Source organism: Ambystoma mexicanum, chromosome 1p (assembly GCF_040938575.1).
Source record: "Ambystoma mexicanum isolate Mex_15411 chromosome 1p, UKY_AmexF1_1, whole genome shotgun sequence".
NCBI classification, from domain to species: domain Eukaryota; kingdom Metazoa; phylum Chordata; class Amphibia; order Caudata; family Ambystomatidae; genus Ambystoma; species Ambystoma mexicanum.
In genome coordinates, this window is record NC_090921.1 from 839,929,428 (window position 1) to 839,956,715 (window position 27,288).

The following is a 27,288-nucleotide window of genomic DNA, read 5'->3' on the forward strand; positions in this document are numbered from 1 at the left end:
TTTCACAAACTTGCCTCTATTGCATTACCCTCATTCTTTGCTAATGCATCCACGTCAGTGGAAAATACTATGCATTCTCTGGACATTACGAGGACCCTAAAGTTTTATCTGAATCGCACACAGTACTTCAGGAAGTCAAAGCAGCTGTTTGTGGCGTTATGGTCCATCCAACAAGGGGTAGGCCATCTCCAAGCAAGGGCTTTACCGCTGGGTTTCCTCTACAATTTCGTTTTGTCACACAAAAGCTGGCAAGCCTTTGAGGGGTGCTCTGAAGGCTCATTCTACGCGGTCCACACAGTCAACTGCTTTGTGGTCTGGGATACCGCTGGTGGACATTTGCCAGGCAGCCTCCTGGGCTGTGCCGCATACCTTCACCAGGCATTACTGTCTGGGGCAGCAACATGTGCAGGTGGGGCGTGCAGTTCTCCAACACCTGTTTCAATAAGGTAGGCCCCGCAGCTTCGGAGTTATTTATTTACTATATCACTTGCTGGGTTTGTTGTCTCATGTATACTGTTGGTTTGCCTGTGACACCTCCACACATTAGTTGTATTGCTATGTAATCTATTTACTTGCGCCTGCCGTCCCTGCAGGCAAATCGGAGTTCGAGTTACCTCTACTTTGGAGGTTGAAATCTGAAGGGAAGTCACGGGGGCGGGACTATTTATACCAGGCGTCCTATTGGTGGGGCCAAAACCACTCAAAAAGGACATTAATGGGACACTAAAGTGTCAAAGTTTTCCATAGGAAAAAGCCAAGTTAAAGTTACTGAGGTTTCCCAGCCTGATGGGGCGGGGGGGGGAATATTCACAGCATGTGAATCCATGAAAGATACCAAAGCCGGAGAAATGTAGTTATAGGTAAGAAACTACTCCCTTGCTTCTGTTGAGCCTTGCCACCGCCCGTGGTTTTGTAATGTTGTACTGCTATGTATTGATTATTCATGAGCATGTGAATCCATGCCATACCCCATGCTGGAGAAGGACCAAGTTACTGACCTGTAACTATTGTTCTCCTGTATGGGTCTGCCATTGTTTCACATGCCACCGCTTTCGCCGTCCCCGCTGAGGCTCTTCTTGGTCATACTGCCACTTTACACGCTTACCAAATCTGAAGATGGCTGCCAGAGGAGGGGCTTACGGAGAGGGCAGTCATTGGCTGGGGGCAGTATGAGCCAGAGCTCAGTGATTGGTTGTGAGGAAAAATATAGTTTGTAAGTATAAGTGAAACTGTTTTTTCTTTTACCGAGGATTCCCTGGCCTGATGGGGGAATATTCATGAGAATGTGAATCCATGCCAGGCACTTGCCATAGAACAATAGTTAAAGATAATTAACTTGTTAAATCGACAATTTGAAACATTTTCGTTTTTCTGACATTCCTGTTTCTCTTCAGACTGAAATTGAAATTACCAGAGAGGAAGATTTTGCTCGCATTCTGCAAATGGAGGAAGAATACATTCAACAGATTTGCGAAGATATAATTAGACTAAAACCAGATGTCATTTTTACAGAGAAAGGCATCTCAGGTATTGCTGCTGTTTTATTTTGGAATTTGTTTTTATTTTTTTACAAATTAATGTTAAAACTCGTTATTACTGCCAAAAAGGGTATATTCTACTCGAGCTTAGTATGAGGTGTCATTCTGTATGAAAGATTTGTTCTCTTAATAGAGTTTGACAATGAAATGATGGATTTAAATAAACAAAACAGTTTCCCAAGGGCTAGCATTAGGATTTATAATGGATGCCATTGTCCCACTGTGATTCCAGTTAATTGAAATATCTTGTACATAGCAGACTGCATCAGAACAGTTTAATCAGCCGCCATGGTGCCATTTAGCTCTACTGTTGGAACAGCTTTTCTGAAGTGCAACTAAGGGCTTAATGAAACCATTCAACTGAGGCAGTACAAGACTCCACTCTTAATATAAGGCTGTACCATATGAGTTCAGGGTAGTGTAGACAGAGCAGCCAGGCTTATCTTAGAAGGGAGAGAGGGCTATAGAATCGGTACAAAGATTGGAATACAAATGGTCCAAAGAAATAAATGACTTATTTAAATACAAGTAGGCCCAGATAAATCTTTGGGGGAGCGTAGTACTATCGGAGATCTGTTGGTGAGAAGTCTCAGAAATGTGCTAATTCCCTTCTACCTTAGAGACCCGCAGCTTTTTTACTGGACTTTCAACTTCTAATCTGGAGCGGGAGACCTTTCTCCCCACACTCGTATTTTTTTTGTGATTTGGACTTTTTTTTTTTTTGTTTGTTTTGACTTTGGAGTCAGACACATTCCATGGGCATCATCTTTACATTGACACACACCACCTTCAGTGCGTTGGCAGAGGGAAGTCTTTAAGGTTTAAACACCTTCTCTTGGTGAAATTACTGTTTCCAAGAGCAGTGAAGTGAAATTGACTTTGCTTGCATTTGTAACTTTCTAGACACGGCACTATTTTACGATAGGGTGCTGGATGGGTTACTTGGTATCTCCTTTGTCTAGTTTCTCATGCAACATTTTTGTTACCCTTTTCTACAAGATATGATATGGCATTTGTAACACGCCTATTCACAAGAGTTTCAAGGCGCGAAAATGGCTGGTGGCAGTGGTTTACTTTTTCATACTATTGTGTGTTTTTACTGCGGGTTGCGTTCGCAGCTGCAGTAAAGTACACATGGGTGCCCATTTTGTCAAAATGGCCCCGCTCTTCTTTGTTTGCCATTTCCTGTTGGGAAGGTCCTTGAGATTTACTCTATGTGCCAAACCGGGTTTGGACACTTCGTTCATTTTGTCTTTGGCAGGATTCACTGGTGAAGCCCGCCTCTGGCTCCATCGTGTCTGGCAGGGGCAGGAAGTGAGGGAGGTGCCCAAAACTCCCTGTGCTCGATTCCCTTGGTTACAGGAATGCACCACTGTGTGATTGACAGCTAGGCTGGAATGAATGGGAGAAACCTGCATAAAAGGCACAGTTTTTTGGCTTGGAAGGCAGTCGACCACTGCGCGTAGGAATCCGAAGAACTGATGCCTGCTGCAACTCCGGGACCGTTGGTTTGCCCGGTTAAGCCCTGCTGCAGTGCTGAAGCTATGAATTTGCCTCGACTAGAGAAGCCCTGCAAGGACTACTTCTCCGCTTGGGTTGGTGGGTCCAATCGACCCCCAAGACTAACTCATCTGGAAATACTCTCGGCGCTGGCTTTACTTCCATTGCTGCTGCAAGAACTGATTGCCAGGGAGAGGAACACCAGATTGAGTGCATCGCTTTTAAGTCGGACCTGAGCTCCAGGAAGATCCTCCAGACTCCCATGAAGCGGGACTGACCCAGCCTGAGCCACCTCAACAGAGTGCTGGACCCCAGATGCGAGGAAAGTCCAGAAGTTATCCGAGAACCCCCGTGGTGCTGTTTGCGAGGGCTGTGAGCAGCTGGCACCGCGAAGTGCCGCTGATCTGAAGTTTGCCCATTGCTGCCGCTAACATTAAATTCGTAATACAGGATTCCCCAGAGGTCATCCCTCATGTCTACACGACTGAGGCCCAGGAACAGAAGCCAGCTGGAACCAATTTCTTTTAACCAAAGGTACTTTGAAACTAAGGGGGCTTACCTCTTGTGTAGCCTTGCTAGTTCTCACTTGAGACTTGTCTTGGTTGCTTTTGCAGAGTCGCTTGGAGCTTTGCCCCACAAAAGCCTCCCGGCTTGTGTGTCTACAGTGATTTTCATTTTCTACAAAGACTTCTAAAACTTTGTGCACAACTTTTACTTAGCTGCAAGAAGTGCTTCAGCTCACCTAGACGTTTGCTTAACATTGGCTGTCCTGGCTCCCTGAAAGACTCTTCTATCCTCTGACTTCTTGCTTTAAATATCCCTCAACAAAAGTCACACATTCTATAACTTGTGTAGCTGGGAAAGGGTTAATTTACTTATTGGAATGTTAAAGTACTTACCCGCTTAAATATTGGTTAACCATTGTTTTATTCCCAAAACCTTTTCTTTGACACCAAACTCAGTATTGCTCTAAATGTACCAGTGATATATCCGTGTCCAGTGTCCTAGTTATTTGTCACCTCAGGGTGCAGGAAGTGCCTGTGCCATCCCAAATGAGTATCTGCTGATTTACAGAAACTGTGTATTTTGAAGTATATTTTTGTTATATATATTTGCTCCCTTCTAAAGGCTTATTCGACTGACCATTTAATAAATATTTGTTTAATCGAGAAACCTTGAGTGTAAGTGTTTGGATACTTGTCACTGTGAATCTGTTACAACACTAGAACTCACCTTGGCCCCTCTGGAGATGAGCCTGGCTGCTCATTCACTCTACTAACCTGTGTAGTACATGCTTATACCAAAGGTTGGGATTAACTATTGCCAAGAAGTCCAGGCTGGTGCAGTCTCCCACAGGGTACTATATACAATCTTGCCTAATACAATCATATAAACACATCATTAAAAAAAAACACACTATGCTTTAAAGTACACGGACCAAAGAATAGACCTTATTTAGAAAACTAACATTACTACATTAGGTAAGTCGGCTCTTATACGCTTTCAGCATGGGCTACACCTATTCATGGGGAATAAATCCAGAAGTCACTTTCAGATTACTGTACGGTAATAGTTAGGCAAGATTTTGTGTAGTATCCTTTGGAATACTGCACAACCTTGACCTCCTGGCAATCGCAACCCAACCTTTGGTATAAGTCTACTTCACAGGTTGGTAGCGTGTTGAGAAGCCAGGCTTATCTCAAGAGGGGTCAATGTGAGCAGTAGGGGAGTTGGACAGATTCACTGTGACTAGTATTCAAATAAACTTACACACAAGGTTTCTTGATTAAACAATGATTAATTTAAGTCGGAGTAAGCCTTCTTCAGAAGGGGGCAATATAAAGCAACACACAACATATATTTCAAAATACACACTGTTTTCTAAATCAGCAAATACCCTTTTGGGATGGCCCACAGACGATACCTACATCCTCGGGTGACTTCAATAGTTAGGGTGCTGGGGACAATAATGTATCACTGTTGCATTTAGAATATCCTTGAGAGGAGTGTCGGAGAAGAGGTTTCAGAAATACGCAAGTATTCACACAATTATTCTTAAGCAGGTAAGTACTTTCAAAATAACCCCCCAAAGCAAAGGCAGTGCTCCAGCATGGGGTCTGGCATGGATTCACATGCTCATGAATATTCCCCGTCAGGCTGGGAATCCTCGGTACAGAAAAAATCGGTATCGGTTTCGTTTCTGATCTCTCTTTCCTAGTAGTAACCAATCACTGATCTCCGGGTCGTACTGCCCACAGCCAATGACTGCCCTCTCCCTAAGCCCTGCCTCTGGCAGCCATCCTCAGATTTTCAAGTGTTAGGAGTCCTCGTGCTATAGCTCTCGAGCTTTTGCTGTGTTTTCACGCTTTTTCAAAGAGAATTTCAAATTCTTTTGGTTAAATTGAGCCTCATGCTCCGTCTTTAAATCCGATCAACGGGGACCCGTTTCGGAAGTTTCAATGCCCCTCAAGGGTGACTATTTCATCGAACGGTGCTTTTGGAGGATTCCATAAGTTTCTGAGGCCTACCCCGGACATGGCCCAGGAGAAAGGGAGCTTGACGCCCGGGAAGCTGTTCAGGGCCTCTCTGGATGCCAGCTGCAGAACGTGTTCAAGGAAGACGAGCATTCCTTATGCCTCTACTGTCTTCACGAGGACCAAACGCACGTGGAGGACACTGCGTTTTGCGGGAACATGTCTGAGCTGGCTGGAGGGAAAGAGCCCGTCGGGTGAGAAGAAAAAGAAGAAATCCAGAAGGTCTTCTAAGTCCTGTGAGGGCGCCCTGGCGACGGGGGCCCAACAGAAGGCTAAGCACCGCGAGTCCGCGGGCACCAGGAGCGCTGAACGGTCTGGCTCCTCGGCTGCCTGGCAGGGCGCATCCTCCCCGGCACCATCGACCACAAGCCAACTCTCTGGCTCGGTTAAGAGGAAATCTGAGAACCCGGCCAATCTTCTGGAGAGGCCCTGGTCGATCTGGAAGATTTCGGCTTATGGGGAGCGAGGCGGGGAGCCCTCCCCCAAGGTGAAGGCCACAAGCACGCAGTCAGTTACTAAGGCCTTGATTCACCCAGCCAAGGCCTCTATCGAGAAAGTCGCGGCAACCCTGGCGCAGCCTGCAGAGGTTACACCTGTGGTAGCGGCCTCAGGGCCCAGAGTCTCCCTGCCACCTCAGAGGGAGGCATCTTTCAAGCCCATCGAAAGAACACCCAGGAAGCCCCCGGCGGAGAAAGGGGCGGGGCCAGTGGCTGTCGTGGATTCAGACACAGCCTCCGAGGAGGAACTTGTCGAAGTCCCTGAGAGCCACGACGCGGGAATGGAGGAGGTCCAGCCCGTTGAGAGGCATCCCGACGAGGGGGACAACTAAAGCGCCGACGGGACCGGCACGCCCGTCGCAGCCAGTGCCGCAGGACAACTCGGCTGCCATTGTGATGGCAATTCAATCCTTATGCTCTGAAATAAGGACTAGATTGCCTTTACCGCTGACGCAGGAGTCAGGGGCAGGCCCGTCGGGAAGTCCACCACCCAAGAGAACACATCCTACTACACTCTTCCAGCCCTCGAGGCCTGCTCATCCCTCCTCCCCATCCACGGTCCGATGGGACGGGCACGTCCAAGATGGGCATGGACGATGAGGGCGGCGACGACGGGGTGGACCTCCCGTCGTTCCCACCTCCCTGGGCTTCCCCGCCCGATGAGATGGGATACTTCCATACGATCTCCAGGGCCAGCTCTGCCCCGAAGAAAAGGAGGAGGGGTTCCTCTATCAACCTCGAGAGACCAAGAGGAAGACGGTCCTCGCGGTACCGCTACTGGATGACATCTGGGACGAGGGGCTCTCCCTCCTCAAGAACCCGTCCACGACGCTGGCAAAAAGGGACAGATACGAAAAGAAGTACCGGGTCCCCGACGTGGCCCCTCTATGCCTTGGAGCACAGCCGACCCAGGATTCAGTCCTCTCGGCGGCGGCCAGGAAGAAGGCAGGGGCCATCGGCATCGATTTCACTGCCGGACGGCGAGGGAAAGAAGCTCGACGCGATGGGACGAGTCATCACGTCGGCGACGACGATTAAGGCGGCCAATGCCCTGGCTATCGTTGCCTGTTACGACAGGGAACTAAAGTATAAAATCGCTCCCTTGTTGGACTCCTGCTGGACGACAAGAGGGCAGAATCCCTGGAAATCTTACAAGAAGGCGAGGTGGCGTTGGACCATGCCATAACGGTGGCGACGGACATCGCTGACACCGGTTTCCGCCAGTTGGGCAACAGTGTTTGCCTCAGACGGCGTAGATGGTTTAAGGCGACAGATTTCCGCCAGGATGTAAAAGCCAAGTGTTGGACATGCCCTTCGACGGGAACAACCTGTTTGGGAAGACAGTCGATGAGTCCCTGCAAGCCATCAAAACGGACACTGAGACAGCCCGGGCACTGGGAGTTCTCCAGCAACGACGGCCGTCCTTTCGGAACACCGGAGGCAAGCAAGGGGCCTCCAAAGGTTCCGGCAGCGGCTCCTCTACCTACCGTCAAGCAGCCCGTTCCTCGTCGCAGGAGGCCTATAGAGGACGGGGCAAGTCTGGAGGTTCCCGCCGTCGTCGCCAGGGAGGTCAAGGCCGCCTCGAAACAGGACTGAACCGACCATGGCGTTGGACCCCCTACTGAAGCACCCCGGTGGGAGGCCGGCTGGCAAAGTTCGTCAGCATGTGGGAGTCCATCTCCACCGACCGTTGGGTGCTGGAAACCCTGGCCCAGGTGCACGCCCTCGAGTTGCTAAAGAAGTGCCCTCGCGTGCCACCCGTGGCCAGGAAGGAAAACCACGTACCCCAGCTGCTGCTGGAGGTATGGGCGTTGCTCAAAAAAGGTGCCATCGAGCTCGTCCCAAAGAGGCTCCGGGGTCTACTCAAGATACTTTCTCGTGAAACTTGAGGAGAACCATCTCCGGTTCCGGAAGCACCTTAAAACCTTCCTCTTCGCTTCTGCCTTCTCTCTCCCTCTCCCTTGCTAAACCTGCTAAACTCCCCACTGAAGTCTGCACTAAACCTGCATCTGGGCCACTCTGTGACCTCGGTCCAGGGCCCAGCCACTCTCCACTTGCACTGCCTCCCTGGCTCCTCCTGCACTGTGGGACTGTCACTGCATCCCTACAGCCCCCTTCCCAGCACTTGCTCTGCACTTACCTCGCACTTGCCACCAGCTGGCCCTTTTATTTATTATTTATTTATTATTTTATTACGCTACTTACCTTGTACTGCACTTTCCCCCCCACCTCCTCCCCCTGCACTTTCTCCTTTTCCCCTTACCTCTGCACTTGCGCGATCTGAATGACACCTGGCCTAGTAGGATCGTTTGTCTGTCTTCCCCTTGTTTCCCTCCCTCCCTGCCTCGTCGCGCCTTGAAACACTTGTGTATAGGCGCGTTACAAATACCATATCATATCATATCATGTAAAGGAGAAGACAGGAGGTTGGCGTCCCATCCTGGAACTGCGGCGACTAAATAAGTACATCAAGGCTCAGAAGTTCCGGATGGTCACCCTCCAGCACGTGCTGAGACAGCTGGAGGAGGACGATTTCCTGTCGTTGTTGGACTTCGAGGATGCCTACTTCCACATCCCCATTTTAAAAGGACACCGGAAGTTCCTCAGGTTCGTGGTCTAAGGACGGCACTACCAGTTCAAGGCCCTCCTGTTCAGATTAAAGTCGGCACCCAGGGTATTCACCAAGTGCCTGGCACCGGTGGCGGCTATCCCTACCTGGACGACTGGCTCATCCGAGCAAGGACAAGGGAGCTCGCTGTAGAACACACAGTGAAGACCGTCCAGCTACTCATGGACCTGGGGTTCTCCCACCTGGTCCCTATGCAGGTCTCCCTGTTTCTGGGAGCCAAGCTCAACAGTGGCATGGTTGGCCTCGCCGTCCGACGAAAGCCATCCTGGGCAAGGTGCAGCGCCTGCTAGCCACGGACGTAGCCAGGGTAAGATCCATCAAATCCCTTCTCAGGATGATGTCCTCCTGCATCTATCTGGTATACCTGTGCAGACTTCGAATGCGTCCACTGCAAGAGTTCCTCGACGCACGCTGGATCCAGGTGACGGGCAGCTTAGAGGACAGGATACCGCTCTCATCTGACGGCGGGCACAGACTTTCAGATCCCAGCTCACCAGGTAACGGTGACGACGGATGCCTCCCTGGAGGGGTGGGGGATGTCATGATGCCTACCCACGGAGCACCAGGCCAGGCCCAGCACCCCCGGAAGCAGGCATCATGCCCTCAGGTAAAAGCCCAGCGGCCCCTTATAGGGGCTCTTTGGACTCAGTCCTGGCGCCTTTGGCGCCAATCTGTCCTGGCGCCATAGGCGCCAGGCTCATAAAGGGAGGTGTTTTGTGCACTTACCTAATGCAGACCATGCTGCATGCTTCAGGCCTCCCGGAGACCTGAAAGGGACTATTTTTTCATAGGGACTATTTTTTTCACTCTGGCGTGGCCAGGGAAGGATACATACCTAGTTGGGGAAGGATACATACCTGGGACTTCTTTGGAGGCTATTTAAGCCACGCCCAGACAGCAGCTCATGCTTCGCGTTGTTCTGCTTCCTGCAGCTTAACGCTCACCGTGTCTGCTCCTGCTCCTGGACTCCAGCCACGCCCGCCTCGAACCTGGAAGACCTGGAAGGAAGAGAAGAGAAGAGAAGAGAAAGGTGAAAACCAAGGACTATTTCAAACTTCTTACCTGCATCCGGAATCTTCTCGCCAGCATCCCCGAAGAAAGACTTCCATTTAAAAGCATTGCGTTGCTCGCTGCAGCGCCACGCTTCACTCACCTGTCCTCGAGACATCTCCCGGCTCCATCGCGGCTGTCAGCATCGGACGCCACATCTCTGCACCTAGGGGAGAGAGGAAGAAACAAAAGGTGAGCAGAAGGAACACAGAAGGAAAGCCTGATTAACAGCCATAATACTTACCGGCTTTTCTTCCACATTTCGGCTCGGCGCCGCCCCGTTGGCAGGTACCATACCCCGGCCCCTATGGGGAAAGGACAAGAGACATTTCTGGGGAATGGAAAGGACATTTAGAGGGATCGCCCTCATCACTACTCACCTCGGCAGTTTAACCCCTCGACGCATCGCCTTCATTCTGCACCTGAAATAAAGGACAGATCACAGGTTAGAAAGACAACATAAAGGGGGCCTCACTTGAACTTTGAACTTTCATACGGCGCATCGCTCAGGAAAGTCAAGTGGATTTTGCCAGCGCCATTCTGAAAACCAGTGAAGTAACTGGACGAACGCGCGCCCCTGCACCAGAAGCAGGATGGAGAGTTCATCCTCCCAAACCATAAGGTGAGCTTATACCGAGGTTTGGAGAAAGTTAGAGAGGAACAAAGGGGGGAAGAAGGGAGCTAGCACACTATTCTGCAGACTGTTAATCCTCTTTCTCATCTGCAGAAGGATATTCCTACGGGCCAGGCAAGCACGATTTGGAGGTCCTGTCCAATCGGTGTCCCGGGTCCTGCGCATCACGCTAGAAGAGGCCACAGCAATCCAGACTAGACCAGCGCCCCCGTGGGAACCAGGTGAGCGTTACAGGGGAGCGCATACCGCAGGTCTCCACACGAGAGGCCTTTGGCTCCCGGAGGAAAAAACTGTTTCATATCAACATTCTGGAGCTCCGCGCAGTGTTTTGGGCCCTCGGGTCCTTTCTTCCGTCCCTCAAGGGCAAGGTGGTGAGGATCTTCACCGACAACACCACCACAATGTTCTACATCAGGAAGCAGGGTGGAACCAGATCCCCAGCCCTGTCCAAGGAAGCCCAGGATCTGTGGCACTGGGCCGTCGACCAGGGGATGTTTCTGGTACCTTCATCTGGCAGGGATAAAGAACACCGTGCCGAATCACTTAGCAGGAAGCTACGCTCGTGCACAAGTGGGAGCTACGCCAGGATCAAGTGGATCGACTCTTAGGCTGTGGGGCAGACCCCAGGTCGATCTCTTCGTGACGAACTCCAAGTGACAGTTTCGCCAGCAGGTTCCCCCAACCGAGGAGCATGAGTGATGCTTTCTCGTTCCCCTGGGACAACCTGTTCCTCTATGCTTTCACGCCGTTGCCACTGCTACTCCGGCTCGTCAACCAGCTCAAGAGGTCCCGGTGCAGGATGATCCTTGTTGCACCGGCGTGGCCGAGACAGATCTGGTTCCCGGACCTTCTGGACTTAACGGTGTCCCCACCAGTCAAACTGCCAGTAGACGCGGATCTTCTCTCCAGAGAAGGAGGCGCCATTCTTCATTACGACCCGAAGTCGCTCAACTTGCAGGCCTGGCTCCTGCAGCACTAGAGTTTGGAGGATACGATATACCGGCCGACTGCAGAGAGGTTCTTGCAAAGGCCAGGGCGTCCTCAAGTGTTACGGACACAAATGGAAGAGGTTCTCTGTCTGGTGCCGGGCACAGAAGATTAACCCTCTACGGATTACGGCCCCTCAAGTACTGCTGTACGTACTGTCGTTGGCCAAGGCTGGACTAGCTCACCCCTCCATCAAGATGCATATGGCTGCCATCTCCAGATACACCAGGACAACAGGACGGGTGTCCTTGTGGTCTCATCGCCCTGTGAAGGAATTTATGAAGGGACTATTCTGCTCGTTCCCACCGGTGAAGGCCCCGGCGTGGGAGTGCAACGTTGTGCTGACTAGGCTCATGGGGCGGGGGGTCTTTTCGAGCCTATGCATACAGCACCGTTGAAGTTCCTATCGTGGAAAACAGCTTTTCTTGTGGCCATCACCTCGCGGCGCGTGGGTGAGATTCAGGCCCTGTCTTGCAAGCCTCCATACTTGACTTTTCACGACACGAGGGTGGTGCTCAGGACGCATCCCTCCTTCATGCCCAAGGTGCCGTCGGACTTCCACCTCAACAAGCCCTTGGTGTTACCAGTTTTCTTCCCGTCGACTTTTGTCGCCGGCCAAGAGCACTTTGCACTCGCTGGATGTAGCTAGAGCGCTTAAGTTCTATGTGGAACGCACAAAGTTTTCAGAAGACGTCAGCTTTTTGTGAACTTTGGACCTGTGAATCAAGCAAAGGCTCTCTCGAAGGCTTCCATTTCCAGATGGCTCTCCGGCTATATCATGCACTGTCACCGGTTGGCAAACAGACCGCTGCCCGGCCGTCCGAGAGCCCATTCGACCAGAGCGATCGCTGCTACCACAGCATTCTTGTCTGCTGTGCCCCTGCTGGACATCTGCAGGGCTGCTACGTGGAGGTCGACGCACACCTTCACGAAATTCTACTGCGTCGATCGGGATACCAGGGAGAAGTCCAGGGTCGGCCAAGCAGTGCTGCGCAGCCTGTTCGCCTGAAAGGCCTGATGAGGAGGTAAGGGTTGCTTAATGTTGAGCCTTTTGCCACCTCCCGTGGTTGTGCATGTGTGTACTGCTATGTAATCTTATTTCTGATGCTTGTTAATCTGCTTAGAATCACATGCTGTGCATAGGTTCGACATCCGGTGGTCACTGCGGAGTATCTGAAATACTATCCCTATAGTGACGTGTGTTGTACCCACAATCCCTCACGCGTCGAGGTCCCTCAGATTGTTTTTTTCCGCCCAGCTACTGGTCGCCTTTACGCGGAGCTCCTCGAGAGACATTGCAGATTCCATCTCCTCGACCTTTGGTCGTTTTTTCCTGTTTAAAGATTTAATATATCGATCCCTCCCTCAACGCAGTTGTGAAGCTGTCTCCGCCGAGCAAGATCTTCGACGGAGGGGACGAGCAGAGGAGATCCTTCTGCGTTGCCGAACACGTGGCCTGGCCTCGCAGGCCAAATACAGTAGGGAGAGTGGGGTCGTGGGACATCTGATTCTTTTTCTGAGAATGCCTTTCCTTTTCCCCTTCCTTTCCCTTGGGGTAGTTATCATGGTTTATTGCCTCGGCTATGGAGAGGACACCCTTTAGGTTTTGCCCACTTTGTAAGGGCAAGTTTACTTGGAAGGACAAGCATTCACGGTGTAACCGCTGCTTGCCCCTCAATCACGTAGAGGAGGGTTGCTCGGCTTGTCGGCTTCTAAAGCCAAAGACTCTAAAAGACCGTAGGGTCAAGAGGTGGGCGGCCTACGCTATGTCGAAGGCCGGGTCTTCACCCGCCGCTGCTACCACCGACAGTGACGAGGAACGTGATAACACGACCTCCGCTACGGAAGTCGTACACCCCTCTAAGGAGCGCTCGCGCTCTTCGTCGTCTGTCCCCGGCCCCGACGGGCTCGGCTCACGCCCTGCTTATGGGGATGAACACCCCGGCGACACTGACGCACACGATACAACACATAAACACACAACCCAAAACTCTTCTTCGTCAAAGACGAAGAAAGCATCAGCGCCCAAGGAGACGCAGGTTACACCGGCGGCCTCCTCGGACCGTTCGGGTTCGAAGCCCCTCTCGCAACCGCAGCCGCGACCAGCGACTAGGCTTTCGGCAAATAAGGGCGCCGCCCCAAACCATCGGCCGGCGCGCACCAGCAGAGAGCGCACGCCGCCGTAGAACGTTCGACACCCGTAACGTCGAAACCACAGCCCTCCGCTGACAAACGAGTCACAGAGAGCTTGGCGAGGATCGTTGTAGCCGACGCCCAGAAGCGTACGCCGAAAGACATGTCGAGCGCTACGCAAAGGTCGAAAGACACGCCGAAAAAGCCCGAAGAAAAACAGGGACTACCCCCTTCAGTCGGGGGGACCCCCAGCACACCGGAAGGCTTTTCGGAGGGCGACGGGACACTTTCCTCGACACTTTCCTCGACACTTTCCTCGACACTTTCCTCGACACTTTCCTCGACACTTTCCTCGACACTTTCCTCGACACTTTCCTCGACACTTTCCTCGACACTTTCCTCGACACTTTCCTCGACACTTTCCTCGACACTTTCCTCGACACTTTCCTCGACACTTTCCTCGACACTTTCCTCGACACTTTCCTCGACACTTTCCTCGACACTTTCCTCGACACTGTGGGAGAGGTCGAGCCGTTTTCAGCAAGATAACACTAATTTTCCCCCGCTAGACCGCTCAGGGGTACCCCATGAAACCATGGAAAGGCTCCATCTCTGCATGGAGAGGTTTATGAACACCCAAAACCCTCCCACTCCCAAGAGAACAAGAGAAGGGCCTCAGGAGGACCCCAGGGCCAAATACCCGAGGCAGGACACAGCCTTAGACTTCCATAAAGTGTATGACCTCACTGGTGAGGAACAATACTTAAAAGAGGAGGATGATTTTGTGGACAATAAAGGACAGAACCAAGAGGAAGGTCTGGAAGACAGCCCAGACATGGTAGGAGAAGGCTTCGGAGAAAATCCAGAAGAAGGACCTTCTCATCCTTGGCAATCCCCATCAGGATATTCGGACACTGATGTCCTGAACCTAAATCCTCCTGACAATTCACCTGTTAGAAACACGTCTCCCATTGACGATCAGCCCACATTCAATGCCCTGTTGCGCAGAGCAGCAGCACATTTCGAACTGGACACTGGGGAGATCTCTCCGGAAATAGACTTTGTGGAAAGAGTAATTAAGGAGAAACCCCCAGTCAGCCAGACCATTCCCCTCCTCGCTTCAGTGAAGAGAAGTATCATCCCTTCGCTATCCACACCCGCACTAATCAGAGGAGTTAATCCACGGATTGAAAAACTTTTCACTCCTTCACCCTCAGACCCGCTGTACATCAGGGGACATTCCATTCCGGATTCCCTTGTAGTGGCTAATACAAGGAAGAGGGCAGGGGTGCCGCTGTCCACCAGTGAGGCACCACCTGACAAGGAGGGCAAGAGGTTATATGCCCTTGCTAAAAGAGTCCCATCCTCGGCTGCCTTTTCGGCAAGAATTGCCAACAATTCTTTGCTAGCTAGCTAAGCGGACGCGCAGTGAGCCAAACTGCGCAAGGACGCCGAAGAAGCGCCGGAACCACTACGTACATGCCTGCTTTCAACTATTGGCGAAGGAACCCAGGTCAACCAGAGTATTGTAAAGAACTCTCTGGATGCTGCTGAGACAGCGGGACGTTCCCTGGTTCAGGGAATACTCCTAAAACGCCATGTATGGCTGCGCAACTCAGGGTTCAAACCGGAGACACAGGCGTCTTTAATAAATAAACCTGTTGAAGACTCAAACCTCTTCGGGAAGGCGGTGGATGAGGCTCTGGAAATGGCTAAAAAAGAGTTTGTTACTATCAAAACTCTTGACCAGATCTCTAAGCCCACTACCAGACGCGGCTATGGCAACAGACGCTTTTTTCGTGGCGAACGCCAAAAGCAGAATCAGCAGCAACAGTACCCTGCCACCAGTAACCAGACCAATAGTGGGCAGTACAGCCAAAGAGGACAGCGCAGGGGAAAAGGGAGAGGGCGGGGGTCCACCCCCAGAGGCTCCCCATCCCCAACAACACCAAGTGACGCGAAGATTCGCGTCCCCTCCCATGCAACACCGGTCGGGGGCCGGATAACATCCTTTCTTCCAGCATGATAGGGAATAACGTCAGACCGCTGGGTACTTTCCACCGTAGCCCACGGATACTGCATCGAATTCAACAGTTCCCCAACATACAGACCACCGAGGGGACGACGCATGACACCGGAACACCTTGCCATCCTTCTCCAAGAAGTACAACTACTGCTGGAAAAAGGAGCCATAGAGGTCGTGCCTCTATCTCAGGTAACGGAAGGTATTTATTCAGTGTACTTCCTTGTACCCAAAAAGGATCTAACCATGCGCCCTGTATTAGATCTGCGCCCAGCGAACAGGTTTATCAAACCCAAGAAGTTTCGTAGGGTGACCTTACAGGAAGTGATCCCACTGCTATCACAGGGAGATTACATGACAACATTGGACATGAAAGATGCATACTTTCATATTTTAATGTTGCCAGCGCACAGAAGATACCTCAGGTTTATGATAGAGGGCAAACACTATCAGTTCAGAGTGCTACCCTTCGGCATAGCATCAGCACCAAGGGTATTCACGAAGGTACTGGCAGTGGCAGCGCCCACCTGCGCAGGTTGTCCATCCCAGTTTACCCTTACCTCGACGACTGCCTCATAACAGGGGATTCTTACGAAACATGCTTCTCCAATACCCAAAAGACTGTAGACCTTTTGTTCCAGTTGGGCTTCTCCATCTACGAAAAGAAGTCCAGCCTAGACCCCAGCCAAATCAAACAATTCCTAGGGGCTCTAATTCAAACAAATGACGGCCTCGTCTTCCCCTCCAACGAGAGGGTCCAAAACCTGCTGTTTCAGATCCCTCAATATGTGGCCGGTCGAGAGGTGACTGTACGCAAAGCAATGCGCTTGCTAGGCATGATGGCGTCGTGTATTTATTTGGTACCGCGCGTGCGCCCTATGCAAGAGTGGCTCAACAGCCAGTGGTGTCAGGCCAGCGGATTATGGGACGATCCAGTGGTGGTCTCGCAGGCCTTGGTTCTCTCGCTACGATGGTGGACAAAGGAAAACCTGGAAAAAGGGAAACCCTTTGCCACACCCGCGGCGGAAGCCACTCTAACCACAGGCGCATCCCTAACAGGATGGGGGGCTCACCTATCCCATCAGACTGCTCACGGAGTGTGGACTCCGAACGTAGCATCCAAACACATAAATCTACTGGAGCTACTAGCTGTGTTCAAGGCGCTAAAAGCCTTCCAGGAACACCTAGAAGGCAAAACTGTGTTGGTCCTTACAGACAGCACCACAGCCATGTTACTACATCACCAAGCAGTGGGGCACCCACTCTCCAGGACTGTCCAAACTGGCCCAAAATATATGGTAGTGGGCTCTCAAACAAAACATGTTCCTACTGTCAGAACATGTACCAGGGGAACTCCATCTGCTGGCAGACAAACTCAGCAGAGATTTCCCCCTGCCCGAAGAGTACGAATGGCGACTGCATGAAGACATCGTCTTCGACGTCTTCACACAATGGGGATTCCCAGAAATAGACTTATTCGCAACCCTGGAGAACTCACAATGCCCAAGTTACGCCTCCAGGTACCCCCAGAACCAATCCAAGGGGAACGGTCTGTCGATGCAATGGTCAGGGAAATTTGTTTACGCTTTCCCCCGACTCCCCTTCTCAACAAGGTGGTGCACAAGATGCACCAGGAACAAGTAACCATAATACTGGTGGCCCCAATGTGGGCCCGACAACCATGGTTCGCTCACTTGATGGAGATGTCTCTATCTCCCCCAGTGAAACTCCCCTGCCCGTAAAACATGCTGTCACAAAACAAGGGCAGGACTCTGCATTCATGCCCCCAGAACATGAACTTAGCAGCTTGGCTCCTGAGATCATAGAATTCGGACATCTACTGCTCCCGCAGAGATGTATGGACATTCTCAGGGAAGCCAGAAAACCTAACACTCGCCACTGCTACTCTAGCAAGTGGAGGAGATTTGTCCTCTGGTGCAGAGGGGAAGGCATCAACCCAATTGACTGCTCTCCCACACATATTGTTCTATACCTGACCCACTTGTTGGATTCAGGTCTAGTGTTCAATTCCATTAAAGTCCACCTGGCGGCACTTTCTGCATACACCACTTCCCAACTCAAGGTGTCGTGGTGGAAGATCCCTGTTATAAAGGCCTTCATGGAGGGAGTAAAGGGAATACACCCTCCGATAGCTGACCCAGCTCCCGGATGGGACCTTAACGTGGTACTTGCCAGACTCATGGGCTCACCTTTCGAACCCATGCACAAAGCATCTCTTAAAGACCTCACTCTTAAGACTGCTTTTTTAATAGCTATCACCTCCATCAGCAGGGTAAGTGAACTAGAGGCTCTTTCTGTTCTAGACCCCTTTGTTACAGTTCACAGAGATAAGGTGGTTCTACGCACGCACCCAAGGTTTGCTCCGAAGTTCATATCGAAATTCCACGTAAACCAGTCTATAGAACTGCCAACATTCTTTCAAAATCCTTCCAACACACTAGATGTGCGCAGAGCGGTCATGTTCTACATGGAAAGAACCAGACCACTGAGGAAGACTAATCAGTTCTTCGTCTCGGTGGCAGCAGGAAGAGAAGGGGGATGCAGTTTCAAAGTCCACTATTTCTAGATGGATTGTTCAATGCATCACTCTCTGCTATACTCTTGCTAAGAGAACTGCCCTTTAAGCCTAGAGCACACTCTACGCGAGGCACGGGGGCGTCCATAGCATTCATTGCAAATGTTCCCCTTGAGTCCATCTGCAAAGCGGCTACCTGGAGTTCTGTGCACACCTTTACAAAACACTACTGTCTAGATGCACACTCGAGATCTAACTCCCAGGTGGGTCAGGCAGTACTAAGACATATTTTCTCTACTGTTCCTTCTCATAACCCACCGCCAACTCCGGGTACTGCTCGCTAGTCTATGCACAGCATGTGATTCTAAGCAGATTAACAAGCATCAGAAGACAATGCATTACTTACCGTAAAAGCATTTCTGATGATTGTATCTGCTTAGATTCACATGCGCCCACCCTTCCTCCCCGCTCGGATGGAAGGAACATAGACTTCCTTTTATATCTCTTTTCTGTACTCTCTCACGTCTAGAAGGCTCCCTCAGGGCAGAAAAATACAAACAGAGGGACCTCGACGCGTTAGGGATTGTGGGTACAACACAAGTCAGTATAGGGATTTCAGACACGCCCGGTCGACGTCCCTTTTCGACTACGAAAAACAAAATGCAATACTCCGCAGTGACCACTGGATGTCGGACCTATGCACAGCATATGAATCTAAGCAGATACAATCATCAGAAATGCTTTTACGGTAAGTAATGCATTGTCATTCATGAGCATGTGATTCCATGCCAGACCCCATGCTGGAGAAAGAACAAGTTACTTACCTGTAACTGTGGTTCTCCAGCATGGGTCTGGCATGGATTCACATGCGAACCCTCCCACCTACCCCTCTGCGGCTCTTCACTTGGTCATACTGCCACTTTACGTGCTACCAAATCTGATAATGGCTGCCGGAGGCGGGACTTGGGGAGAGGGCAGTCATTGGCTGTGGGCGGTATGACCCGGAGATCAGTGATTGGTTACTACTAGGAAAGACGGATCAGAAACTAAACTGATACTGATTTTTTTCTGTACCGAGGATTCCCAGCCTGACGGGGAATATTCATGAGCATGTGAATCCATGCCAGACCCATGCTGAAGAACAGTAGTTACAGGTAAGTAACTTGTTCCTTAACCCCTTCCTGGAAGGAAGACAGAACACTCAAGCAGAGGAGAGAGTCATTCAGGGAGCCAGGCAAGCCAATGTTAAGTTAGCAAAAGGCAAGGTGAACTGAAGCACTTCTTGCAGGTAAGTAGGAAGTCTTGCACAAGGTTTTAAGTCTTTGTAGAATAGAAGAAATCAAAGTAGGGCCACAAGCTGATTAGGCTTGTGAGGTAAAGAAGCTTTTTAGCAACTCTACAGATGCAACCAAGACCAGTGTCCAATGAGGACAAGTGAGGTTACACAAGAGGTAAGTTCTCTTAGACTTTATAGTTCTTTAAGGTATGCAGCTCGGCAGATCCTGGTGTGCCTTGGTCTTAGTAGTGGGGACAAGAGGGAAGACTTCTGGGGACTCCTGCACTGCAAAGTGGCACTTGGGTGTTTCAGCTCCTCGCCTCTTCCGCAATAACACTTCTTGCTGTCGAGATGGGCTTTCCTTGCATCTGGGGTCCAGCACTCTGGACTCCCAGGAAGCAGGACTGACGGAGCCTGAGTCTCTTCAAAGTATCTTCCTGGAGCTCTTGGCCAGCTTAAAAGCAACGCACACGATCTGATGTTCCTCTCCCTGGTGTTCCTCTCCCTGGCTATTCGGTTCCTGCAGCACCTGCAGTGGAATTTCAACCATCTCTGAGAGGATGTCCAGATGGCTTACTTTGGAGTTGATTGGTCCCACCAACTCGAAGGGAGAAGAAGTCCTTGCAGGGGCTTCTGTTGATACAAATTTGGAGTTTCAGCACAGCAGCAGGGCTTCACCGGGCAAACCAACGGTCCAGGAGTTGCAGCAGGTGTCCTTCAAGTTCTTCTTTGGATTCCTTCATCCAGTGGTCGACTCTGCCTCCCAAGCCGAAAAGCCTCGCCTTTTTATGCAGGATGCATGTTTCTCCCATTTATTCCAGCCTAGCTATCGGTCACCCAGCAGGGTGGCTGTCCTTACCGTACAGCCAGCCGGCCAATCACCTAAGAGTGCATTCCTGTCTCCTAGGGGACTAAGCACAGGGAGTTTCGGGCACCTCCCTCGCTTCCTGCCCCCACCACCCTGGAGCCAGAGACGGACTTCAATTGTGAATCCTGCCAAAGGATAAATGAACGAAGGGACCAAACCTGGTTTGGCGCGCAGAGTAAATCTCAAGAAGGACCTTTCCACAAAGAAATGGCAACAAAAAGAAAACCGGGGCCATTTGGACAAAATGGCACCCTCGGGTGCTTTACTGAAGCTGCAATGCAGCCCGCGGTAAATGCACACCATGGTAGTTAAAAGTAAAACACTGCCACCAGCCAATCATCGAGGAAAGGATAATAAGTTACATGATAAACTGGACAAAGGGGATACTAAGTAACCCCTCCAGCACCCATTTGTAAGATGGTGTGCGCTGGTTCTAGAAAGTTACAAGTGTAAGTGTTAGTGAGAATTCTCTGAAATGTGCTAATTCCCTCTACCTTGGAGACCCCAGCAACTTTGCTGGATTTTGAGGGCTTGATTTCTTTCTGGGGAGATTGAGACCTTTTTTCCCCACTCTCGTATTTTGATTTCTGAGCCGTTTCTTTTGGTTATGGAGCCTGACAAACTCCATAGGCATCATCTTTCACATTGTGTCACATGTTAGGCAAGGTTTGTATGCAGTACCCTTTGGGACCACTACACACAACTAGGACTACAGGTGTAAGCAAAACAAGTCTGTACTACAGTTTTGGTAGCGCTCAAGAGGGGAATGTCAGCAGTAATGAGGTTACACAGAGGTCTACAATCACAAGTGTTTAAATAAACACTTATACTCAAGGTCTCTTTGATTAATACTTATTAATTTGTCAGTTATAAAACATTCATAAGGAGGGACAATTCAATCACACACAAATCTACTTAAATACTAATGCAGACTACTTTTCAAGAGGAGTAAAAAGTCAAAGATTATTAGAACATGAAAGGTTACAACTATTCTTAGACAGTGAAAATACTTTCTCTTCCCCAGAAGAGTCCATTCAATAGGCTAGGCCAAAGTCAATTGACTAAAGTCTTGGATAGGATGAAGCGGTTCTTGTAAGTAAACAATAGTCACTGCAAAAGTTCTCAGTAGTTTGTAAAAAGAATCGTCATATGTTGTCACAAGCTGATTAGGCCTGCGAGTTGCAAAAGTTTCAAGCACTTTCATCGTGAGAGGTAAGTACTCCGTCTGATTTCACAGTACCTTACAAATGAAGAAAAAGATGCAGCTGAAGACTTCGGTTCCTGGCAGATCTCGTTGTTCCTGTGCCTCAGCCGTGGGGACAAGAGGGAGGACGCCGGGGGACTCCTGATTGGTCCAAGAGCTGGCACTTGGCAAATCTTCAATTCCGGTAGCTGTATACAAACTGGTGTCCCTAATCCTGGTTATTCGGATTCCTCCAGCACTCTGAGGAAAAGGCAACCAGCTCCGAGATTGGTATCCAGGTGACTTACTGTCGAGTTGATCGGTCCCACCAACTCAAAGGGAGAAGTCCTTGTAGGGGCTTCTGTTGAATTTAACTTGGCGATTCGGACCTGCAGCAGGGCTTCACCGGGCAAACCAACGGTCCAGGAGTTGCAGCAGCTGTCCTCTTCAAGCATGTCTTCGGTTCTTTCGTTCCAGTGGTCGACTCTGCCTTGCAAGCCAAAAGACTGCTTTTATTCAGTTCTCTCCCAGCCTGTCACTCACCCAACATGTGCCGGTCTTCTTTTTTCGCCATTTCTTTTTGGAAATGTCCTTTTAGAGTTTGCCTCTGCGCGCCAAACCAGGTTTGGTCCCTTTGTTCCTATGCCTCTGGTGGGCTTCAGGACTGAAGACTGCCTCTCACCTGTCTGGGATGGGCAGGAAGTGAGGGAGGTGCCCGAAACTCCCCGTGCTTAGTCTCCTAGGAGACCGATGTGCACTCTGGCATGATTGGCTGGCTGACTGTCTGGCAAGGACAGCCACCTTGCTTGGTGAGTGACAGCTAGGCCGGAATGAATGGGAGGAAACTGGATAAAAGGCGAGTCTCTTGGCTTGGAAGGCAGTCGACCACTGGAACGAAAGAACTGAATACGAGCCTGAAGAGGACGGCTGCTGCATCTCCTGGACGTTGGTTTGCTCGGTGAAGCCCTGCTGCAGGTCCGAATCGCCAAGTTCATCTCGACAGAAAAGCCCTTTAAGGACTCGACCCGTAAGCCACCTGGATACCATTCCCAGAGCTGGTTGTAGTTTCCTCCGAGTGCTGCAGGAAACCGAATAACCAGGGAGAGGGACACCAGTTTGTGTGCTTGTCTACAGCTACCGGAATTGAAGATTTGCCTTAGCCAGCTTTTTGACCAGTCCCAGTGCAGGAGTCCCCCGACGTCCTCCCTCTTGTTCCCACGACTGAGGCTCACGAACAGCGAGATCTGCAGGAACAGTAGTCTTCAGCTGCATGTTTTTCTTCGTAAGGTACTGTGAACACTTGCAGTGAGAGGCAAGTTCTCTTGGTCGGAAGTGCTTGAAACTTTGGCAACTTGCAGGCCTAGTCAGCTTGTTACCCAACATATTCTTTCTTTTACGAACTACTTCTGAGAACCATGGCAAAGACTTTTCCGTTAACTACCAGAACTGCCTTTCTATACAAAACTTTAGCCATTGACTTTGGCCTAACCTATTGCATTGACTCCTCTGGTGAACTCAAACTATTTGCGCTGTCTAAGAATAACTGTACTATTTTCTTTTTATTAACCTATGTCTTTTTGCTCCTACTTCAAATACTGTGAACGCCATTTTGCTTTTCCTTCAAAGTAGTTTAAATACCTCATAAACTGATAGTGTGAAGTACTGAAGTTTCTGATGCTTGTTAATCTGCTTGGAATCACATGCTGTGTGTATATAGTCCGACATCCAGTGGTAACCGCAGGGTATTTCATCTTGTCTTTCGGTGACCGAAAGGGGACGTCGGCATAGGCGTGTCTGTAACACTATCCCTATCATGACGTGTAGTGTACCCAAAATCCCTCACGTGCCGAGGTACCTCAGATTGTTTTTTTCCGCCCAGATAACTGGTCGCCTTATTGCGGAGCTCTTACAGAAGAGACATTGTTTATCTTATACCGACTTGTCGGTTATTCCCCGTTAAGTCACTTCAGTCACAAGAACATCTTCGACGAAGCCTGCAGGGGACTCTTCTACAGCAGTGGATTTCGGCGCCTAAGATCGGGCCGATGGACTTTCCACGTGGTCAGGCCCTCTAGTCGACCTTTACAGTCGGGAGAGTGGGGTCGGGTGGCCATATTTTCGGTATATCTTTCCTCCTTTCCCCCCGTTACCCTTTTGGCCTGGTCATCTTCCCCTCTGGCTATGGAAAGGTCTTCTTTTAGATTCCGCCCTAAGTATAGGGTCAGATATCCTTGGATTGACTAACACAGGACGTGCAACACCCGTCGCCCCTTAGATCACGACAAAAAGCGGTTTGGCCCTTAAGGAGCGCTGTGTAAAGCAGTGGGCCGCGTACTGTATGTCGCGGGTGGAACCCCCACCGCCACACCCGCTGAGTGACGGGGGCACCTCAGTTGACCAAACATCCGTTGTGGATGTGATGGACCTTGAGGTGGACGCTTGTAGGTCCTCCACGACCCTTTAAGGCCTTACTCTGGTCCCGCTTCAGGGACAACACCCGGCGACAGGGGCGTACAAACAGATTTCACTAAGCATACAACCTCTACACCGGTTTCGACGTCCTCGTCGAAAAAAAAGGCGAGGGCGCCAAAAGGGAAGTTGAAAATTTCAACGGTTTGCTCAGACCGCATAGATCCAAAGCCTTCCCTGCATCCGCAGCAGCGTCTTGCGACTGGGCAATCAGTAAGGGCGCTACTCCAAAAACTTCACACGTCGAAGCGTGGAAATCCGACGCTGCGACGGTCCCGAAAGCTACGACTAGGCCTCTAGTCGACAAACCGACCACTAAGCCCTCGAACGCCGCAGAAGGTAATACACCTACCGATAGACTATCGGAGCAATTATCTCATGCCGATTCAGTGATTATCGAAGACCGCATTGAGATGATTACAGCGGCGGTGGGACTTCGCTTAGTTCTGCCTAAAATTATGGGGCAAGTCGCAGAAAAATCTTCAGAGGCGGTTTAGGGCCCCGATTCTCACGACACTATAGCCAAGAGCCTCTTTCCGACGCCCAAAGACTCTTCGGCGCCGTAGGGCGGAAGATGTTATTCCACCTGTAGGCCCGCCTGGGTCCTCCAAATGGACTAGAGAGAAATTCGAAGGGTGTGTGGATCGGCTAGAGAGAATTCAGTTTTTCTGATCATCCCCGAAATGGTCTTGTGGAGAGCCTAAACCTCAATTTTCTTATTTTCAAGATCAGCCTTCTGTCCCCGTCCAGCAGGAAGACATTGTCCACATGGACACCTATACGGACATTTATAATGAAAAGGAAGAAGCTTCATTTCTACAGAATTATGAAGAGCAACAGCAGGGTGCCACAGATAATTGGGAAGAAACCCAGCAGGGGGGAAACTGACCCATGGAGACTGCCACATCAAGATCAGGACACTGATGTTTTGTCTGGATTCCCCTCCGTCCACCCCGGCTCGCCAGGCCTCACCGGTAGATGACCAGATGGCCTTCAACTCTGTTGGAAAAAGGCAGCTGAACACTTTCAGATCTCTGCTTAAGATGCTGTGCCTGAGCAGGATTTTGCAGAGGATATCCTTAAGGAGAAGCCTCCATCTAGCCAAGCCATTCCCCTCTTTAATTCTATCAAGAGAAGGCTCCCTCCTTGGTATCACCAGCTCAAACCCGGGCAGTGAACCCAAGAGGGGAAAATATTGTTTTGGCCGTCGCCTTCCGACTCTCTATACATTAGAGGGAACGCCATCCCAGACTTTCTGGTAGTGACTACCACCTGAAAAAGGGCAGGGGGCACCCCTTACCCCTGGCGAGGCACCTCCGGACAAGGAATCCAAGAGGCTGTATGCTCTAGGCAAACGAGTCACCTCGGCTGCCGCATACACTACGCGGATAGCCAATACCACGATATTGGCAAGTTATGCTGACGCTCAGTTGAACCTGCTCCAGGAAGGCCTCCAAGAGGTTCCAGAACCCGTCAAATCCAAGCTTCTCTCTATTGTAGTCGAGGGAAGGCAAGTGAACCAGAATGTGATTAAAAACACCCTGGACCCGGCTGAAACAGCAGACGGGTCTCTGGCCCAAGGGACCCTATTCAAAAGACAAGCTTGGTTGCATACTTCAGGGTTTAAACTCGAAATGCAGGCCTCTCTCATCAATAAGCATATTGAGGAAGCTAATCTCTTCGGGAAAGTGGTTGATGAGGCCTTAAAAACGGCCAAGAAAAGAGCATGAGACTCTGAAGTCCCTGCAACAGATCACACAAAAACCTTCCCCCAGAGAGGTAATAACTTTCGGTGGTCCTTTCGAGGGCAGTCCTGTGCAAGTCAAAACGACTATGGCACGGGGAATTTCAACACAGGACAAACTTCAGGAAGACCTGCACACCACCCTTCAAGGGGTCTGTGACGCATCAAAGGCAGAGGTAGAGGCCCCAATCATAGAGGAGCCGCAGCCTTCGGTTAGAAAGGACCACCAGATCCAGGTCCCCTCCCATACCCCCCCCCCCCGTTCGGGGGGGCGCTTAACAACTTTCCTCACGGCATGGGAGGGGATAACTTCGGACCAGTCGTCCACAGGTACTGCATGGAATTCGCCCGACCTCCCCAATTCAGACTGCCGCTCTCACGCCTTTCACTGGACAATCTGGAGATCCTGAATCAAGAGGTGTAAGCGCTGCTGGGAAAGGATGCCTTCTCCAGCATGGGGTCTGGCATGGATTCACATGCTCATGAATATTCCCCGTCAGGCTGGGAATCCTCGGTAAAGAAAAATCGGTATCTGTTTAGTTTCTGATCTGTCTTTCGTAGTAGTAACCAATCACTGATCTCTGCGTCATACTGACCACAGCCAATGACTGCCATCTCCCTAAGCCCCGCCTCGGGCAGCAATCTTCAGATTTTTACCGCACGTTCAAGTGTTGGGATCCTCGTGCTATTGCTCTCGAGCTTTAGTGCGTTTTTTCGCGCTTTTTCATAGGATCATTTTCTCTTTTTCGGTCAAGTCTCAAGCTCCACCGTTTCTTTATCCGATCAACGGGGACCCGTGTCAGATTCTTCTACGCCCCTCAAGGGTGAAGATTTCGTCGAGCCACGCTTTTGGAGGACTCCAGAAGTTTCTCAGGCCCATCTCGGACATGGCCCAGGAGAAGGGAAGCTCGACGCCTGGAAAGCTGTTCAGGGTCTGCCCTGGATGCCAGCTTCCGAATGTCTTTAAGGAGGACGAACACTCCCTTTGCCTCTACTGCCTGCATGAGGACAAGGACTGTGTGTTTTGCGGCAATATGTCGGAGTGGACCATGAAGGACCGCCATCTGCGTCTCGCCAACTGGCTGGAAGGGAATAGCCCGTCAGGCGAGAAAAAGAAGTCCGAGCGGTGTTCTAAGACCTTTGAGGCCGCCCCGGCGACGGGGTGGCCCAACAGAAGGCCAAGCACCGCTAGTCCGCTGGCACCGGCGAAGCTCCTGGAGAGACCCCCATCGAGCTCGAAGGCCCCATCGGAGGGGGAGCGAGGCGGTGACCCCCTCCCCCCCAAGGAGAAGGCGGTGAGCGCACCTAAGGTGGTGAAAGCCTTGATCCACCCTGCCAAGGCCTCTATCGAGACAGTCGCGGCGGCCCTGGCTAAGCCTGTGGAGGCTACACCAGTGGAGGCGACCTCGCGGTGGCAGGGAGACTCTGGGCCCCGGAGGGAGTCCTCTTTCATGCCAATCGACAGGACCCCTGTGAAACCTTCGACGAAGAAAAAGGGGGGACAGGAGGTCGTCGTGGATTCGGCCTCAACCTCTGAAGAGGAGCTGATCGAAATCTTAAGCCACGGCATTGGCGTGGAAGAAGACCAGCCCTTCGGGAGGGACCCCGAGGTTGGAGACGACAACGTCGAGGGTGCCGACGAGGCTCTAGACCACCCGTCGGAATCCCCTCAACCAGTGCCGCAAGG

At 50.9% G+C, this 27,288-nt stretch overlaps 1 protein-coding gene across 1 annotated transcript in view; it reads left to right on the top strand.

The window, feature by feature from the left end:
• The window catches only part of CCT3 (chaperonin containing TCP1 subunit 3), a 538,625-nt gene that overhangs the window by 273,770 nt on the left and 237,567 nt on the right, over positions 1 to 27,288 (top strand). The window contains exon 9 of the mRNA XM_069652818.1: positions 1,395 to 1,527. Within this exon, the coding sequence (XP_069508919.1) occupies positions 1,395 to 1,527 (133 nt within the window). The remainder of the gene's footprint in view (positions 1 to 1,394; positions 1,528 to 27,288) is intronic.